This window comes from Phyllopteryx taeniolatus, chromosome 4 (genome assembly GCF_024500385.1).
Source record: "Phyllopteryx taeniolatus isolate TA_2022b chromosome 4, UOR_Ptae_1.2, whole genome shotgun sequence".
NCBI lineage: Eukaryota > Metazoa > Chordata > Actinopteri > Syngnathiformes > Syngnathidae > Phyllopteryx > Phyllopteryx taeniolatus.
In genome coordinates, this window is record NC_084505.1 from 22,552,617 (window position 1) to 22,573,240 (window position 20,624).

Consider the following 20,624-nt stretch of genomic DNA (forward strand, 5'->3'; position numbering starts at 1 on the left):
GACCGGTGGACATCCATCGGCTTTACCTACGAACATGAGCGTTGGGCACGCACGTCGGCAAGCACGATGACGGTTGGTTTTGTGGGCATGCTCCAGGCAGGCGGGCATCGGCCAACATCAAGCGTGCATGCAACACCCCCTGGTGGACCACCCAACACACAGCATGCAAAGTCCCTTCCGCTGCGCCCCCATTCCACATACAGTACAAGCAGCCGTGCATCCGCGCAAAGAGAGTATCCTCAATCCAAATATTATCCTACTCCATTTATTATTTTCTTTGTGTGTGTCCAATTTTAGTTCCCCAGATCCGATTGGAGAGGAAGTCAAGATCTCTCTCAATGCCAAACGGGTGCAGTGTTTCAAAAAAGGGGGTGTCAGAGTTAGAAAAAGAAAAAAAAAGCATTAGTGTTGTGTTACAACCTGTAAAGACGACGGACAAAAACGAGGAAATCATAGAAATGACTTGATGTTCTTTGTGTTTTTCGTTTTTGCCATCCAATGACCCTTTCATCGAATCGTCATGTCAACCGTTACATAGGACGTAGGAGTGTTAGTAAGGCCACACTGAAAAGAAAACAAATGCTACAAGTATGTCTTAACTATACAGTCCTAAAGTTGTTTCTTCAAGATATAAATTCACAACCTTACCAGAATAACACTGTTTTTTTCAGAAAAATTGTGATTTACGACAATAGTCATGATTTTTCCAGAACTCGTTTTTTTTATAGATACAAAAGTCATTTTTGATAACAAGTCATAATAAGAGAATAAAGCCGCATTTTCTATAAAAAAGTTAATAAACTTTAAATTACAAATACTACATTTTTCGAGAATTAAAAAGATAATAGAACTTGAATAAAGTGCTATATTTTAAGTCAACAACCCCAATTCCAATGAAGTTGGGACATGTAAAACGTGAATAAAAAAAAAAAAAAAAAAAAAAGAATACAATGATTTGCAATTCCTTTGAAACCTATATTCAACTGAATACACTACAAAGATAAGATATTTAATGACCAAATGGCTAAACTACAAATACTCATTTTGAATTTGATGCCTGCAACTGCCTGCATTATAAATAAGCTGAGATAGGGGCACGTTTACCACTGTGTTTCATCACCCTTCCTTATAACAACACTCCAAATGTTTGGGAACTAAGGGCACTCCTTGTTGGAGCTTTCTAAGTGTAATTCTTTCCCATTCTTGCTTGATGTACAATTTCAGTTGCTCGACAGTTCGTGGTCTTTGTCGTCGTATTTTGCGCTTCATAATGCACCACATATTTTTTAATGGGAGACAGGTCTGGACTGCTGGCAGGCCAGTCTAGTGCTCGCACGCCTGTACTACAAAGCCAGGCTGTTTTTACGTGTAGAATGTGGGTTGGCATTGTCTTGCTGAAATAAGCAGGGGCGTCCATGAAAAATCGGTGCTTGGATGGCAGCATATGTTGCTCCAAAACCTGTTTTTACGTGTAGAATGTGGGTTGGCATTGTCTTGCTGAAATAAGCAGGGGCGTCCATGTAAAATCGGTGCTTGGATGGCAGCATATGTTGCTCCAAAACCTGTTTGTACCTTTCAGCATTAATGGTGCCTTCACAGTTATGAAAGGTACCCATGCACCCTCATACCATCACAGACGCTGGGTTTTGAACTTTGCGCTGATAACAATCCGGATAGTCCTTTTCCTCTTTGGCCCGAAGGACACGATATCCATGATTTTTGTCATGGATTTAATTGGAATGTGCACTCGTCAAAACCCCAGACCACCACTTACATTGAGAGATTTCTCCATATTCTCTGAATCTTGTGACATGATGGACCGTAGGTGATGAAATCCCTAAATTCCACATTGAGAAATGTTGTTCTTAAATTGTGGAACTATTTGCTCACAAAGTGGTGACCCTTGCCCCATCCTTGCTGGTAACAACTGAGCCATTCGGGGATGCTCCTTCGATAACCAATCATGACACTCACTTGTGGAATGTTCTAAACAGGTGCTTTTTGAGCATTCCTAAACTTTCCCCGGAACATGTTGCAGTCCTCAAATTCAAAATGAGACAATATTTGCAAAAAAACAATGTTCATCAGTTTGAACATTAAATATCTTGTCTTTGTAGTGTATTCAATTGAATGTAGGTTGCAAAAGATTGCACATTGTTGTATTTTGTTTTTATTTACGTTTTACACAAAATCCCAACCCCATTGGAATTGGGGTTTGTAGAATTTTTTTTATAACAAATATACATAAATAATGAATATGTTTTTGATACTTTTCCTATGTAACAAATCATTATAAGAAATAGGTAATATTTCCTCAGAAATTCATATTTTTCCAGATGAAAAATTACAAAATGGATAATTTATTTTTTCCAGTCTAGATATTAACTTAAAAATGTTTAATAAAAATCTGTATTTTTCCAAGAAAATAGTTGCATTTCCTAAAGAATAAAGCAATATTGTTGTTGTTGTTTCCAAGCTAAAAAGGCATAATATTACCATTAATTGTTGGTTTTTTTTAGAAAAAGATGCAACAATACAAGAATAAATGTGTGTATTTTATTGATTAAAACATGCATTTCTGAGAGAAAAAGCCTTATTTATAAAACAAATAAAGTTGTAATATTTCCCTGAAGAAAAACTTGTTTCTGGGGAAAAAGTTGTAATCTTACAAGAACAATAACATATTTCTTTCAAGATAAGAAGTCTAACTATTATGAGAATCAAGTATTTTGAGAGGAAAAAATACATTAATTCTTTCTAATATCATATATATTTTTCTATCCTATATATAAGATTTTAAATTATTTTGGAAAAATGATTTCCCAAGAGAATAGTTAAGTTTTTTTAGAATAAAGTTTATAGCAAATAAATTGAAAATATTACAATACTTAGGCCATATTTGTTTTCTAGAAATAGTAGCAATAATCTAAGTATTTTTGAGAAAATCTTTTATTTTGTAGAATGTATTTTTTCAGAGACATTTTTTTACCAGTACAATTTGTTTTTTTAGATTACAAAAAAAAGTTGAAGTATTATGAGAATAAAGTCACTAAGGAAATAATAAGGAATTTTGTTGTCAAGTGGTGGCGTTGTAGGGCAAGAGGAAGGAGGGATCATGAGATGTGCTCACTGGTTAAAAAAGAAAAAAGAAAAGGGGGGATAAAGTGTGAGGACAAAGAGCACTGTCAACACGAAAAGGAGAGGAAGAAAGTGTGTGTGTTTGTGTGGAAAGAGAGGAGGACTGAAAAAGGACAGAACAAGACGTGACTAACGACACTGAAACTGGGAAACCACCGGCGGCCTTCTGACAACTCTAGTACTCTCAGAACCACAGTCATGACCTTCAGACCACTTAAGAACTCTCTCCACAAAACCCGAACGCCATCTGTGGCTAACTTACTGGAAGTCACGGGAAAAGAGGAAAAATGGAAAAGGGAGGAAGGATGGAGAGAGTGTGCTCAGACAGAGGGAGGGAGATAACACAATGAGGACAGGACAGAAGGTGAACAGGTAGAGAAATACACAATAATAAGACAGAAAAAGGATGCGGATGGGAAAGAAGTGGAATGCACCCAGATTCAACAAGTTTTCAAGGAAGTACAGTATTATAGTATAATGAACAGTACAGTGGATATAAAACGTTTACACACCCTGACAGTTTTTGTAAATAAAAAAAAAAAAAAATTTAAAAAAATGAGATCAAGAAAAATCCTTTAAAATTTTTTGTTGTAGAGCGACATGACGAAGCTTTATCGTGCAAGCAATAAAATCCATCCGATTAACCCTAGGTTGACATAATTCCAAAAGGTATGTTTGGTGCAAACATAACACAGCTCATCACCAAAAGAACACCATTCCTACCGTGAAGCATGGTGGTGGCAGCATCATGCTTTGGGGTTGTTTGACTTCAACTGGAAGTGGGGTCTGAGTCAAGATGGAAGGAACTATGAACAGTTCCAAATAGCAGTCAGTGTTAGCAAAAAAATAATAATAATAATAATAATAAATACAAAATATATATATAAAATAAAGAACCCAACTCAAAAATCCGAAATGTATTTGGGTTAACTAGCGACATTTCAGATGGGGCATGTGTGTAAGTTTGAATGTGATTAGTTACTTCTGAACATAGCCACATTACAATTATAAGAGGGTGTGCACATCTTTGCAACCACATTATCTCAGTTGTTTATTTTTACTTCCCCGCAATTGCATTGTGCAGGGTGCAGGTCACATTAATGGTGGATTTTATAAAAAAATATTTATCTATCTCATATTTTTATATCACGAAAACCCGGTATTGAACAAGTAGACTTTTTATATCCACTGTACATATAGCAGTACCTCTAATCATTTGTATAGTAGTGTGTAAAATAGTATGAATAGTAGTTTGTGAATAGCAATATGAAGAATAGTTTGAATAGCAGTGTGACATACAAGTGTGTATCGTAGTACGTATAGTAGTACAAATAGTAGATCAAGTAGTGTATAATACTATCTATCGATCTATCTACACACACACACACACACACACACACACAGTGGGACAAAAAAGTATTTAGTCAGCCACCAATTGTGCAAGTTCTCCCACTTAAAATGATGAGAGAGGCCTGTCATTTTCTTCATAGGTGTACCTCAACTGTGAGACAAAAAAAGAACAAAAAAAATCCAGAAAATCACATTGTCTGACTTTTAAAGAATTTATGAGCAAATTTATGGTGGAAAATAAGTATTTGGTCAATAATAAAAGTTCATCTCAATACTTCGTTATATACCCTTTGTTGGCAATGACAGAGAAACGTTTTCTGTAAGTCTTCACACACTGTTGCACTATTTTGGCCCGTTCCTCCATGCACATTTTCTCTCGAGCAATGATGTTTTGGGGGTGTCGCCGGGCAAGACAGACTTTCAACTCGCTCTCCTGAGATCTGGAGACTGGCTAGGCCACTCTAGGACCTTGAAATGCTTCTTACGAAGCCACTCCGGGCGCTGTGTTTGAAATCATTGTCATGCTGAAAGACCCAGCCACGTTCAATCTTCAATGCCCTTGCTGATGGAAGGAGGTTTTCACTCAAAATCTCACAATACATGGCCCCATTCATTCTTTCCTTTACAAGGATCAGTCGTCCTGGTCCCTTTGCTGAAAAGCAGCCCCAAAGCATGTTTCCACCCCCATGCTTCACAGTAGGTATGGTGTTCTTTGGATGCAACTCAGCATTTTTTCTCCTCCAAACACGACAAGTTTTTACCGAGTTTTTACCAAAAAGTTCTATTTTGGTTTCATCTGACCATATGACATTCTCCCAGTCCTCTACTTGATCATCCAAATGCTCTCTAGCAAACTTCAGACAGGCCTGGACATGTACTGGCTTAAGCAGGGTTCATGTCTGGCACTACAGGATTTGAGTCCCTGGCGGCATAGTGTGTTACTGATGGTAGCCTTGGTTACTTTGGTCCCAGTTCTTAACAGGTCATTCACTAGGTCCCCCCCGTGTGGTTCTGGGAGTTTTGCTCACCATTCTTGTGATCATTTTGACCCCACAGGGTGAGATCTTGCGTGGAGCCCCAGATCGAGGGATTATCGGTGGTCTTGTATGGCTTCCATTTTCTAATAATTGCTTCCACAGTTGATTTCTTCACACGAAGCTGCGTACCTATTGCAGATTCAGTCTTCCCAGCCTGGTGCAGATCTACAATTTTGTTTCTGGTGTCCTTTGACAGCTCTTTGGTCTTGGCCATAGTGGAGTTTTGGCGTGTGACTGTTTGAGGTTGTGGACACGTGTCTTTTATACTGATAACGAGTTCAAACAGGTGCTATTAATACAGGTAACGAGTGGAGTACAGAGGAGTCTCTTAAAGAAGTAGTTACAGGTCTGTGACAGTCAGAAATCTTGCTTGTTTGTAGGTGACCAAATACTTCTTTTCCACCATAATTTGCTAATAAATTCTTTAAAAATCCGGCAATGTGATTTTCTGGATTCTTTCCCCTCAGATTGTCTCTCGTAGGTGAGGTATACTTATGATGAAAATTACAGGCCTCTCTCATCTTTTTAAATGGGAGAATTTGCACAATTGGTGGCTGACTAAATACTTTTTTTGCCCCACTGTGTGTGTGTGTGTATATGTAAGTGGTCAGCTTAGCAGTACATATAGTATAGTCTGTATAAGGTATTGCATTCTTAGTATTAGGCTATGTTTGTATTACAGGAGTTTAGTATGTATAGCAGTACAATATATAGTAGTATGTATGTGAGAAAAAAAAAAAGTTGGGGGCCGCTGTATTGTGCTGAAAAAATATCAATGACGTCATCCATTAATCTACTCGAAATCGACTGTAATCGCGTCACAGCCGACCAGAAAAAAATATTTAGTGGTTCAACCCCTAAATGAATTTCGGAACAAAAATGTCACGAAAAGCCTACTAGAACATCTGAACTTTATTTGCGGTTAATCAGAGGCACTTAAAATGGTGACAGGTTAATAGTAGCCCATACAGCAATGGATATAGTTGTATGATAGTATATAGTATGACTAGTATTACGTACAGTATGTATAGCGGCCATAGTACACATACTAATACTTATAGTACGCTGCATTGTAGTCTGTATAGTAGAATCTGGACGCCACAAAGAAAAAGAAAGCGTGTGAAGAAAAAGACAGAGACAGCAAATGTAGAAAAGATTCTTATCAAACGACAGTGGTCCGAAGCACAAATGCTCAACTTTCCTCAAGCTTGTTAAAAACAAGAAACCAACCAAAACCAGAACATCTTATTTCCTTGTATAAGCTGTACATGTGTGTGTGTGTGTGTGTGTGTGTGTGTGTGTGCACGCGTACACGTTTTAGCGCCATCCACAGGAACCAGAGAGCCAGAGGGCCGAAGCCAGGCGCACTTTGCCGCTCCTTCTGTACCCGCATCGTCAGCATCGGTGTTGTTGTCGTTAAAATCATTGCTTCTCAATCAATTACACGTTGTGTGTGTATGTGTGTACTTGTGTGTGTGTGTGTGTGTGTGTGCGTCCGTGCAGGTTGCAGATGGACAGGCAAAGCTCCCCTTCTCTGTTCCCTCGCTCCTGCGGCCTGACGGCAGGGTTGGCAGGTGACACTTAAAAAAAGTACAGAGCCCCAGAAATGACATGGGGAAAGAAAAATTGTAATTGTGGCCACAAATTAGGTATAACGTGCGCATGAAATACTCATTTGTGGCCACGAAATAGTGATAATGTGCACAGAAAATACAAATGAATATCAATATCATTCCTGGACAGTTGGGTAGGCAAATGGAGCGCACATTCTCTAGAAATGCTAAGGTGAAAGAAGAGGACATCACCTATTGCAATTTCTAGCCAAGGTGTGCTCCTTTTGCTTACCCAGATGTCCAAGTTGCCCCAGGCATTTCAATGGTAAAATATTTGCTCACCCAGATGTCCACGTTGTTCATAGGAATGATATCAAACCTACAAATGAGTATTTTGTGCGCAGGTCATTCCGTGGCTAGAAATTAATATTTTGTACCAAATAGATATAATGTGCAATCAAAATGCTGATTTGTGGCCACGAAGTAGGTGTAACGTATACAATACAAAAATTGTGTAATTATATACATATCAACTTAGAACACCTTGCCTAGGAACTGCACTTTGCAAAATCGCTGTGTCCTCTAACTTGTAGTTTCTAGAGAAGGTGTACTCCATTTGCTTACCAAACAGTCCAAAATTCATTATTATTCCATATTCACTTTGTTATCGTAACAACATAATAATTACCCGAGTCATTTTTTAACATTCTGCGAAACCCATTAAAAAACACATTAACGAACAAGAAGAACCTGACCTGGATGACTGAGAATCTACAAGGACATAAAGCAAAACAATTTTAGTCAGCACATTAGGATTTTTTTATTTTTTATTTTTTAATTGATATTGATCGGGATCTTAGTTTGTGCTATGTTTATGGGTTAAACTACTAATATGCGCAATTAGAATTTTTTGAGGGATGTCAATTACATTTTTTGTTTTTTTTCGCTGTTTGTGGAAAAGGTAATAGCGAGGGATTACTGTATTATGTTTGTTTAACTGGCGTGCAGGTATATGTAGGTAATGTATGCACTTGTTTTTAATAATACAACCTAATTTAATGTACATATTTTTGCCAATGTCTCACAGACCCCTGGAGTTCCAGTGATCCCAATTTGAGAACCACTGCTCTGTCTCTACCTTCCAGTTTTTAATTTGTATTTTGTATGCATATTCTGCCTCCTTAGTGGCCACAAATGAGTATTTCATGCACACGTTATACCTGATTCGTGGCCACCATTGAAATGTCTGGGGCAACTTGGACATCTGGGTAAGCAAAAGGAGCACACCTTGGCTAGAAATTGCAATAGGTGATGTCCTCTACTTTCACCTTAGCATTTCTAAAGAATGTGCACTCAATTTTCTTACCCAACTGTCCAGAAATAATAATAATAATATTAATTTGTATTTTGTCTGCATATTATACCTAATCCGTGAGCACAAATTAGTATTTTGTGGCAGCAAATTCGCCTTTCGTGTGTATATTATACCTAATTTGTGGACACAAACTAGCCTTTTGTGCGCACGTTATCTATATTTAGGCCACAATTAAAATCCCCCCTCCCATTCTATGTCTGGGGCGCCGTATAAAAGTAAAATAAAGTCAAAAAAATATATCCAAGGAGTCCACCGTCACACGTCACTGCAACCACAGAAGCTGCGGCCGGCGCCCTCCGATCCCAAGCCAACAGAGGACAGCGCGCACCACCACCACAACCACTAACCACAGAGGGAGGACAGGAAGTGGAAGGACATAAGGGAAGGAAAAAGGGGACGGGGCGAGTCTACCTTATAGGCGACCCGGGCGGGACACCTCTTCCCGAGGCCTAGCGGTGGACACATGTGTCTTAGCATCTGATACATGTCTGTGTAAGTGATGCGGCCGCTACACACACACACACACACACACACGCACACACACACACACACACCATACAATCACCCCGACAGACAAGAACAAACGATGCCAAAGGAGGGAAATCAAAAGGATGAAGGGGTTGACAAATAGGTGAGGAAGAACGCAAAACAAAAGGACACAAGGGAAGGAAAGAGGGAAACAAAGACACACAAAGGTTATTGTTGTTGTTTGTCACTGTGGTGGTGAGCGTGTGGTTGGTTGCTATGACGATAGAGGAGGACAGGAGGAAGAGGATGAGAAGAGGAGAGGGAAGAGTTGGGGAGGGAAAGCGGGGATCGAGTGTCGTGTCTTTTGGGCTCTTTTCCCATGTTTGGATAGAAGTGAATCACACGCACCCACACACACACACACATTCTCAGTTTACAGTGACACAAACAGAGCGGGTGTGGTGGCCATTTCATTTTTTGTTTTCAATGTTTAGGTCTGATACTTGCTCCTTGTTAGCCTGCTAATGCTAACACTAGCATTGGGGTTTGTCTTCCCTGGGACCAATCCGTAGACGGACTATTTAATACAGAAGTCCTTATAGTAGTAGTTCTAGTGATATGCATATTACATATAGTATTATGCATAGTGATATGCAGCGCAGTTTATATTAATGTACTTATAGTAGTGTACATAGTATTATGTACAGTATAGCAGTTCATAAAACTATGTATGGTACAGATAATAGCATGTAGAGTAGTACAAATAGTAGTAATGTGTATAGTAGTAATACATACAAAAGTATTTATAGCACATATGGCAGATCAAATACAACCCGCCAAAGTGGTGTTATTAGGAACCCCACGCGTGTTACTGGCAAGACATGCCTCACTGCAACATGATTGGCCGCTGTATTGCGGGAAGGGCAGGCTACGCAGATGTAACAAAATGAGCATCCCAATTATGTATTGCATTTGTACGAAATAAAAACAAAGACGGTGGGTCTACTGGGATGCAGCAGCCAATCATATTGCAGCGGCACGTGTCCTGGCGCCAGTAATATTGGAGCCGAGCGTGTCCTGCCAGGAACATGCGTGGGATTCCTAATAACTCGCTAAAAAGGCTAGCGGAGTGGCACCGTTACCCACCATTGTTGAAATTCACCGGCATTTGCCGAGTTGGCAGATGTTAATGTCAAGCCCTAGTACTATTTATAGAATGTCTAGTCATACATCTAGTAGTATGTACAGTATAGCACTGTGTATTGTGCACATCGTAGTGAATAACAGTGTAAGTAAGTCAGTGCAGTGTGTACAGTCGTTCGTGCAGCGGTATGTGTAGTAGTGCATAGACAGTTTAGTTGAAAACAAACATAAAACGAGTACCAAAAAAAATATGAAAGTGACAGAACAGACGTGAATCGTCGTTTTGTCTTTTATTAAACAGTGTTAACTGAACACTGCCAATATGGAGTAAGTGAGAGACTCAAGTGCAGGTTCAGGCATCAAAACGCTGCTAATCGCTAACACGGCTAGCACCCAGCCCTCTTTGCGTGCATCTCTGTGCTAACGAACCAAAATGGATGAAAGATGCACGTGGCCCCCCCTGCAACGGGTCCTGCCCAGGCAAAAATCAGACAGCAAGCAAAAAGAAAAAGAAAAAAAAACTTTTTTTTTTTGCTAGTTACATGTATCTAAACATCACCCCCCTACCCGACAACAGCGAGTGCAGTGCACCACCGCATGCTTATGTGTGTGTCAACAAGTGACCCCCCCCCCCCCCCACACACACACACACAGCCCCCCACCCTCGAAAAATCACAAGTTGATGGTGAGATGACGTGAAAGCAACAAGTGAGTGAAAAAGAAAAGAATCCATCATTCATTACAGTCTATTTAAAACAAAAAAAGGCGAGCAGGTTGCGTTTCTTAATAAGTTGCTTTTATGGGGCGGGGGGCGAGTGGGGTGGGGTTGGGGGGGTGCAGTCCAAACCTTGCAGGCCACCCTATGCGGGCATTTCTTGCCAAGGCCCAGGGGAGGGGAGATAACTCGCAATAAACTGTACATATCCTTATAATGTATGCGCCCGCTGCAAGAAAGATACAAGGGAGGGAGGTTAGGTGCATGTCACACAGCTCACGCCAAGACAAAAGAGTCAAGAAGAAGAAGAAAGAGCATTCATTGACACCCCGAAAGAGGTATAAGATGCCTTCCTCACACACACAAGTGGAAGAGGAGAAGGGTGGGGTAGGGGTCGGGGTGGGGTGTGGACATTCATTTCAAATTCAGGCAGAACAAGAAGAGATCCTGTAATGTCGGGAGGAAGGAAAAAATTATCTACATTCATGAAGCAATGTGGCGAGAACTTGGCTAACTGCTCATTGAACGACTTACCTGTGGATTTCATTCTCAGCGAGCAGAGGGCACAATTGATCCATATGCTCTATCCAAGCTTTGGATCTACAATACTTATGGTACCAAAACCCATAACTAAGCCAGACAGATGCAGGCTCAGAATAAGGCTATCTGCATCGTTATGTAAATTCCTCAAGAATTAACAGGCACAAGTATTGTACTTGCATTATCTGCAACATACTGTATTCATAGAGGGATATGGAAAAACCTACTTGAAAACAACCTAGATAGATGCAGGTTTTGCATAGGGCTATGCAGCCCATCCGCATAATTATTTAAGATGAGGGCCCGACTGATTATGATTTTATTTTATTTTTTAAGGCCAATGTCGATTCTGATATTTGGCAGAATAAAATTTCGATATCCAAGTAATCAGTCTTCTTTTTGGTCCCTTAACACAAGTAGAACTTTACAACAGAGAGAAAAATTGGCAAAAATCTGACAAATTTTGCTGACTTTTTTTTTATGTTTGTTTGAATGTCATTATTTTTGTCTTATGTTGTACTGTGTTAATGTGTAAAAAAAAAAAAAAAAAAACAAGGCAAAAGATGGGGCGGTTTTAAAAGGGCTAATATTTGCTGATTAAATCGGCCGCCGATTAATCGGTCGGGCCCTATTTAAAAAAATAAAAAAATAAACGGTAACAAGCAATGTACTTGTATTATTGGCAACATATACAGGTTGAAAAAAATAATTTAAAACTAACCCAGACAAATTCTGGCTCCGGATAAGGCTATGAGGCCCATCCGCATAGTCATTTAAAACCCTCAAAAATCAACAGGAATAAGCAAACGTATTTTTTTTTAACTGGAACTTGAAAGAGGCTGAAAATAATACCTGCAGGTTCTGGATAAGGCTATGCGACTGTCTACAAAGTCATGTGAATCCCTCAAGAAACAACAGGCAATAATATGTACTTGTATTATCTGCAACATATCCAAAAAGGTTGGGGAAAAAAAACCAAACTAAGCCAGATAGATTCTGGCTCAGGATAAAGCTGGGATAGAGGCACAAGTAATTATCTGCAAATTGTATATCAATAAATAATAATAATGATAAAAAAAGTAATGTTATGCTACTAACATATGCTACATCCTGAGGGCTAGCAAGCTAAGCTAACTTGACTAGCTAGCTATTTTTTGTCAACAGAGCGCTAACAGTGTTAAAGCCTTTTTCTCTGTGATCTCCAGTATATCCTATGTTAGCTTAGCATCTTGATTTGTTTTGCACGATTGGTGGGTGTCAACTGCCTACTCACCAGGCGGCGGGGTCGTACTCTGCCCAAATCCTTACGTACTCGTCCAGGTGGTGCGGCCCCAGGATGGATGAATCTCTTGTCAGGTACTCGAAGTTGTCCATGATGACGGCCACGAACAGATTGAGCATCTGTGCACAGCAAAAGCACTTTGAATGATGTCAACCGGCGAGGGGAAGTCACATTTCCACCAAGTGGTCTGGTGTACGTTGAGAGGTTTGGAAGGGTGACTGGGATTTTGACTCTTAACATACCATTAATACTGTTCCCAAACAACACCGTTTGTGTCCTTTTTATCATTTTTAGGGGTGATCTTCTCAACCGTGCTGCCTGTGTCCTTCTACAACATCAATAAGTAATTTAAAAATACCTATATGAATAATAAAATAAATATATGGTCGCTACTTTATTTTTGTCTATCTTGAGAGCTTCTGGAATTTAACCCCTGCGATAAATGAGGGACTAATCAATTCATTATGAATTTAACTTCTACACCCAGATTTTTCGCAATGATCCTTCCAACGATACCAACCAGGTCCAATTTATGATGGCGGGAATTAGTAAAAATGGGATTTGTTTGTGTTTTGGTGTTTGACTTTAACTTTCTGAATGTACCACCGGGTAAAGCTATGACGTCAGGAAGCATCACAAGTTGGACTTTGTGCGTTGCGCTCACCAGGAAGGAACACAGGAAGATGAAGGAGACAAAGTAGGTGTAAGCGAAGGTGCTGCCGCATTCGGGCTCGGTGTTGCCAGAGGCCGGATCACACTCTTTGCCTCCCAGACATGACAGCATGATGTCATGCCAGGCCTCGCCCGTGGCGCTCCTGCGTGTCCATACATACTCATGAAATAATAATGCCATGGAGCAATCTGCCGCATGGCCAGTTAGTGCAGCAAAGGTCACCTGAAGAGCAACATGAGGGCCATGACGAAGGTTCTGAAGTTGTTGTGATGGTCGATGGCACTGTCGCCCTCCTGCTCCAGTGACAGGTTGCCAAACAACTATATGAGAGCGCACAGAAGTTTTCATTAGACTCACCTACACAGTAAAAACTCTTTCGGCATTATACATTTGAATTCAGGCTAATGAAGTAGTAAATATTTTAGATCTTAAACTAATAGTGTAATAGAAAATAAGAAATAATATAGAACAATGAATGGGTATAAATACAACATTCATTAGTAATTATGAAGTATTATTATGAATAATGCAATAACAAATATATAGAATATATTAGTGTATATATTAAATGAATACAAGGCATGATAATACTAATATTAAATAAAACTGATTCAAGAATAAGAATATGAAATAAATGTATTAATAATATGACAAAACGGCAGTTAGCACATCTGCCTCACAGTTCTGAGGACCGGGGTTCAAATCCCGACCCCGCCTGTGTGGAGTTTGCATGTCCCCCCCGTGCCTGCGTGGGTTTTCTCCGGGCACTCCGCTTTCCTCCCACATCCCAAAAACATGCACAGTCGGCTAATTGAAGACTCTAAACTGCCCGTAGGTGTGATTGTTAGTACGAACGGTTGTTTGTTTATATGTGCCCTGCGATTGGCTATAGACAACCTTATGTGTGAACATGGTGCTCGTTATGGACAATCCATGATGAGCACAGAAGTCCAATAGCAGAACACCATTCGGGTTCAGGTCGTGGGTGGGGGGGTGGATTTGGGGGGCGGGGTTGCTGTTATATATATAATATTATTACTACTAATAAAATTATTGAATGTAGTACTATAAATTAAATTAGCAATATAATTAGTAATACAAATGAAAAATAAAATAATATAAGATAATGACTAAATATAATAATATAACAATACTATAATTAACCATGATGAATTAATAACAATTGCTTATCATATATCTCTTTAAACATGTACATTGTTCATAAATGATAATATAAAGCTAATCCAAAATCAAATCAAGTCCAAATAATTGAGCGAATATGGTGTGAATCCCCTCACCTGCATGCCAATGATGGCGTAGATGAAGAAGAGCATGGCGATGAGCAGGCACACGTACGGCAAAGCCTGAGAGAACACACATCAAGATGTGTCAGTCAGGATTGGGAAAGGCCTCACAATTGGCTGCGTGCTTACCTTGAAGGACTGCACGAAGGTCCACAGAAGGATGCGAATGGTTTCGCCTTGACGCAGGAGCTTGATGAGGCGAGCGGCGCGGAACAGGCGCAGAAAGCTCAAGTTGATGAAATTGTCCTACAAGAAGAACAACGCTGGTAAGCGCACAAAAACATGCGATGTTAAACAATCTTATAAGTGAAAGCCAGGGGGAGAAAAAAAACAGAGCAGAGACAGCCAGAAAGGACGCAGGGGAGGGTGAAAAGGAACCGGAGGGAACACCAAGAGGACAAAAGAGAGGAGAGAAGGAGGAACAATAGAAGTAAAACTAACTGAAAGTCATCATCCAATCTGGTATAGCAGGATTTATTTGTAATTTTTTTTGTGTGTGGGGGGGCAAATGCACTGATCTTAGAGGTGCAAGCAGGCCACACAAGGTGGAGGCGAGAAGGTACACATTCCTATAGGAAGGGAGGAAGCCGGCCCAGCCTGGAAACCACACATGGAGATTTAGTAAGAGAGGTAAAAAAACAAAACAAATATGTGTGTGTGTGCGTGTAAATAATATGTAAAATTAAACATTTGAATACAAAAAAAAAACACAAATCTGTGTGTGTACATACACATATAACAAGCGAGGCCGGATTTGAACCCGGGTCCTCAGAACTGTGAAGCTGAGGTGCTAACCAGTCGACCACCTGACGCCTACCTATATTTAATTGAAGATAAAATGTTAAAATATTTATAAAAAGCTTACGCTCATAATAAAATGATTCATTCTCATTGACATTTTTTTAGATGAAACATTAAAATGACATTTATTTGTTAAATAACTTTTGATAATATTATTCAGTAATAATGATTGATTATGAATAAAAATGCTTTTAAATTATTTAAATTAGATGTGAATATAACATTGTTCACTTTGAAAACAAAATAATTCATTCGCATTTTAATTATATTATTGACGAATTCATTTGAATGAATCAACCAATAGGTTAACAAAAAAATAAATATTGTAAAATGTTCGTTTTACTCATATGTATTCATTATTATTAATCACTTCAATTCAATATACCAATTTGTTTCATGAGATAAATGAATACAAAAATAATAATTCTTAATCAACCAATTTTAAGGGAAAATAGCATAATCAAATCAAATATTTTTTGGAGTCTGTAAATGCTGGATTGGGCCATATTTTATAATAATAGTTATGACATTTATGAATTATGATGACATCCCGGCCTTCAAGGCAATAAAGCTGTTTGACTACGGGACAGATTAGATTTCCATTGGCTATCGTCCAATCAGATTGTTCTGATGTCAACGCCACTTTCAGACTGTCAGATTTCACACGGTGAAGCTGATTATTAGAAGAGATAAAAACAATAATGATTGGATCATAATTATCATCTCCCTGCTGTGTGTGTGGTTGACAGGCAAGGCCAGGAAGAGGAAGAGGAAGAGGAAGAGGAAGGAGTACTGAGCGGCGTTTCAGCATAGCAGCAAACCTTCACAGCCACATGCATGATTTTGGATTCAAGCTTTCCAAAAAGATGCTAACTGCAAAACCACTTTTCACTTCCAAAAGAAAAGGCCCTCATCTTCGTCATGATAATAATGTGTAATTATAATATTATCATAAGCCCCATCATAACGTGACCAAATAAAACCTCAACTCAATTGCTCAATTCTAAATGAGATGAAAATAAATTTTGAGATTTAGCATCACGACTGTTTTGCGTAATATTCTGAATTTATTCTCGTAATATTAAGGCTTTATTGGAGTAATATTTTTAATTTTTCCTCATACTAGGACTGTCTTGTTTTTTCAGATTTGTACTTTTGTATGGAAACGTTTCATATTAAAAATTCTTGTAATTTGCAACTTCTCATACTATCTAGATTTTTTTTTTTTTTTATTCTATTTTTTGTTTGTTCTTGAGAAGTAGTAGAGTTGTTTTCTTGTATTCTGACATTTTTTGTAGTTAGGGAATTTATTATTCTCATAGGGCCATATTCTCCCGTTAATTTGTGGCAAATGTGCATGCACACAGAAAAGGGGAGTCACTCATTGAAGTCTGAGGCTGGCTATAAATCATGGAACATGGAGTTTTCCTGAGATTTGTGAATGTCTCAGAAATCCATTTGGAAAATACACCACTCTAAATCTGAAATTACCTTCCATAGCAGATATGTCGTCACCAGTGAGACATGCTCGTCTAAAACGCTACTTTGAAGGAGCCTGTTTTTTATTCTGTATGAAATAAATCCAATAAAAGTAATTCATTGGAAGGTCCATCATAGAAAAGCAGGTGGGCCAGCTGTTCTTATTCTTATATTTTCTCGTATTACGCCTTTTTTCTTTAACTTAACTTTCCAATACCAAAAACACTGCCATAACAAATATTAAAATTTAAAATAAATAAAAATAACTATATTCATTATTATAATCATATTTAATATTTTGCAGTTTCATCCAGGGAGGGCATGCACAGGGTTCAAAGGTTGTCCAGGTTGGGAGGGGAGAGGTTTGGTTGGAAGACTGGCTCAGGGGTAGGGAGTGGGCGGGGTTTTGGAAGCACGACCAATGAGGATGCAGAGGAAGCTTTGAGAGATAAATTACAAACCAACCAGATTCTACATGTGCGATGATGTCGAAGGATGAATGGGAAGGAAGTTGGGGGGTGGGGGGTGGGGGGGGGAATATATATTTATACATATTGATAGATAGATATATATTTATTGTGTGTCGTGGTTGGGGCATGAGCACGTTACAAACATTACATCATCATCGTCATCATAATCATCATCACCACCAGCAACACGGATGAAGGACAAGACGATGAAGGATTTCATAGTGCATTTGTGTGGGGGAGGGGGATTGGATGGATTATTGTTTTATCAGAGAAGTTAAAGAAAGTGTGGAAAGACATGAAGAAAGAGAAGAAGAGTGCGTCATTATGAGGCTCACAAATGTCACCATGACAACAAGTCAACAAGTTAGCAGCGATTCAAGCCCCTCTTTGGTGTGACGGATGGGAAGTTCACAGGCTGGTTTGTTCGTTGAGCAGACGAATCAGACGTCAGTTCCAACATGGCCGAGGGCTCGTTAATCACTCGTTCGGCAGTAATTCGCATTGTCTGTGCCGATCTTGTTAGTATCACTGCAATAAATGAGTCAAACTACTTCCTTTGGTGGAGTTGTAAAATGGCATGGTTTTTTTTCTGTGAATATTACGACTTCGCTGGGATAGGCTCCAGCAGCCCGCGACCCTGGTGAGGATAAGCGGTAATGGAAATGGATGGATGGATATTCTCATAAATAGCTTTCTGGGTAAACTTATGACTTTTGAAGTCATACTATTACGAGAAAAACAAAAATCTCAATTTCACAATATTATGAAAATAAGAATGATTTTTGCAATACTCCATAATTATATTTATGGTAAAATTATAACTTTTGCTCATGAATCACGAAAATAAAGTATGACTGTTATGATTACATATAGAATACAAGATTTGTAATAGACTCTCTTAAACCTTTATTTTCACTACATTTTATTCTTGACAAATGATAACTATTCTTGCAATATTGTCTTTTTTCTATTAATAAGTATATTTTTTTCCTCATAACGTACCAAGTTAAAGTCTGATAACACTTTTTTTATACAAAATTCTATCTTTATTCTTGTACGGTTATAACTATGTTCTTGTTATATTATGTTTCTCTGTAAAATTCAGACTTTTTTCCTCACACTTATGAAAATAAACTCTTAATGCAATTTTTTTGGTTTGCAAAACAAAGGATTAATTCTCTAAACGCGTTTTTCTCATGAATTGAAATGTTTGATAAAAAATGACTAATTAATATTACAAAGATAAAATCTTAAAATTCTGATCTTTTTGGTACATTCAGATTTTTTGTAATATAAATATTTTTTGTTAGAAAAATAACATTGCCACTTTTTCTTGCAAAAACTACGAACTTATTCTATCAATGACTATTGAAGATAGATAGATTGATAGATATATGAAGATTACACTTCCTTTCTCAATAAAATTAGGACTTTTATGTTTATCTTAATATTCTAACAAATATACATTCTTATTATTATTGGGTTTCTTGCTAAATTAAGTTTTTTCTTCATATTATGAAGACGAAATCTTATGTTTTTTTTCTCATAAATTACAGTTTCGGATTAATAATTATAATTTAACATTATTTCTAAATAGGATTTTTTTTGTTTTAAATCAGAAAATCCTAAAGTTATGACTTCTTGTACTAAGACTTTCTTCTCTCATAACTAAGTTTATTTCTTGTTTCTACCTTTTTTGAAATAATATAAATACCTTGTTTTTGCAAAACGATGTCTGTTTTCTTTTATTAACACAATTTTGAGATATTCCAATTTTTTCCCCACAAAGGTTCAATAACATTTATTTTGGGAACATTTCCACATTATTAACCGCTGACACGCTTGTTTGGCAGCCATTTGCATCCTCGTTGCTAATGTTGTTAACATGAATTAAAGATGCTGCTGAGCTAACAGCTGCTAACAGCGAACACCAGAGAAAGACTCACATGGACATTATTTATATGAAATACTGACCCGTCTGTGTATAATACACAGAAACCATTCATATACACAAAAAACAATACAATTATGGCGCAGATGTGGCGTTTCGTTATTTACGAACACTTACCCCTACTTCCGTCACCAAAATGTCGGTGATGCTTCCCAGCACAGAGACAAAGTCAAAAATGTTCCAGGCGTCTCTGAAGTAATTCTGTTTTGCACAAAAGAGCAAGTTAGTAGTCGTCCAAAGACTCTTGTTGCCATGGAAACAAGGGAATGAAGGAGGATGACAGTTGGCGTGCACACTTTGGGGTCTTTCGGGGACATCGACAACACGCTCCAGATCTGTCTACAAAAATAAACCTGCCTCATGAATGAATGATGGGAGCCTAGATCTGAGCATGTGTGTGTGCGTGCGTGTTCACCAGAGGGCCGAAAGCGATGATCTTCAGGATGGACTCCATGAAGAAGAAAGTGGTAAAGACAATATTGAGGTTCTTCAGGACCACATCGTACGTCGGCGAGGCGCCATCAAACTGCGCACAGTGTTCCAGGTTGGAGCATAGTTTAGCATTATAAAGTCATTTTAAGATGAAGCCAACATAGTTCAAATGACGTTTTGCGTTTGTGAACAACTGCACTCAACGATATTGCTTTGTACAAAAACACACAGTAATATCATTTGCTCGCCAAAAAAAAAAAACATGCAAACACGGAAAACGTGAGCGTAAAACATTGTCCCTTATGTACTGTCGTTCCTTGTTCTTCTCCCGCGGATTTTATTGGCAGTTGGCACACCAGCTTAACGGTGCATTACCGCCACCAACTGATATTGTCCTTCCATTGTGAATTGATGGTGGCCGGATGTTCGCTGCTGCCATCTTGCGGTGGGTGTCTGAAGTATACTTGTGTCTCAAATTTTTGCTCTTCTCTCTCCCCCCCAAAAAAAAACTTCAGCCAGCGACGTTTTGTACAGTGGTGCCTTGCGATTCGAGTTTAATTTGTTCCGTAACCACGCTCCAAACTCAAAACACTTGTATATCATATCATCTTTAAGCATTGAAATGGAAAAAAAAAAAAAATACAAATTTGTGTATTGTGCTTTTTTTTAGTCAGGAAAAATGTACTCTATGATATAGTACTTTATAAAAACATTGTAATACCATAATTAAATTTTGGTTTGCCCGCCTTGGCCACCTGGGCGGCAGTATAATACTACAGTCATACATACAAAAAAGAGTCACCACTACTCTCAGCGACTCAAGAAGCTCATTGTTCTTTGTCACAGAGGATAAAGAATACATGCCCGTGAATATTATATTGTCTGTCTCTATGTGTTGCTCCACAGTTTGTTC

At 38.5% G+C, this 20,624-nt stretch overlaps 1 protein-coding gene across 13 annotated transcripts in view; it reads right to left on the reverse strand.

Moving 5' to 3' along the window:
* Positions 1-20,624, reverse strand: part of cacna1ab (calcium channel, voltage-dependent, P/Q type, alpha 1A subunit, b) — a 141,512-nt gene that overhangs the window by 38,593 nt on the left and 82,295 nt on the right. For all 13 annotated transcript variants that reach the window (XM_061770675.1, XM_061770677.1, XM_061770670.1 and 10 more), the window contains 8 exons: positions 19,695-19,805; positions 19,397-19,480; positions 14,708-14,824; positions 14,573-14,638; positions 13,497-13,594; positions 13,266-13,416; positions 12,593-12,720; positions 10,912-11,008 (listed from right to left, as the gene is read on the reverse strand). In XM_061770675.1, the coding sequence (XP_061626659.1) occupies positions 10,912-11,008; positions 12,593-12,720; positions 13,266-13,416; positions 13,497-13,594; positions 14,573-14,638; positions 14,708-14,824; positions 19,397-19,480; positions 19,695-19,805 (852 nt within the window). The remainder of the gene's footprint in view (positions 1-10,911; positions 11,009-12,592; positions 12,721-13,265; positions 13,417-13,496; positions 13,595-14,572; positions 14,639-14,707; positions 14,825-19,396; positions 19,481-19,694; positions 19,806-20,624) is intronic.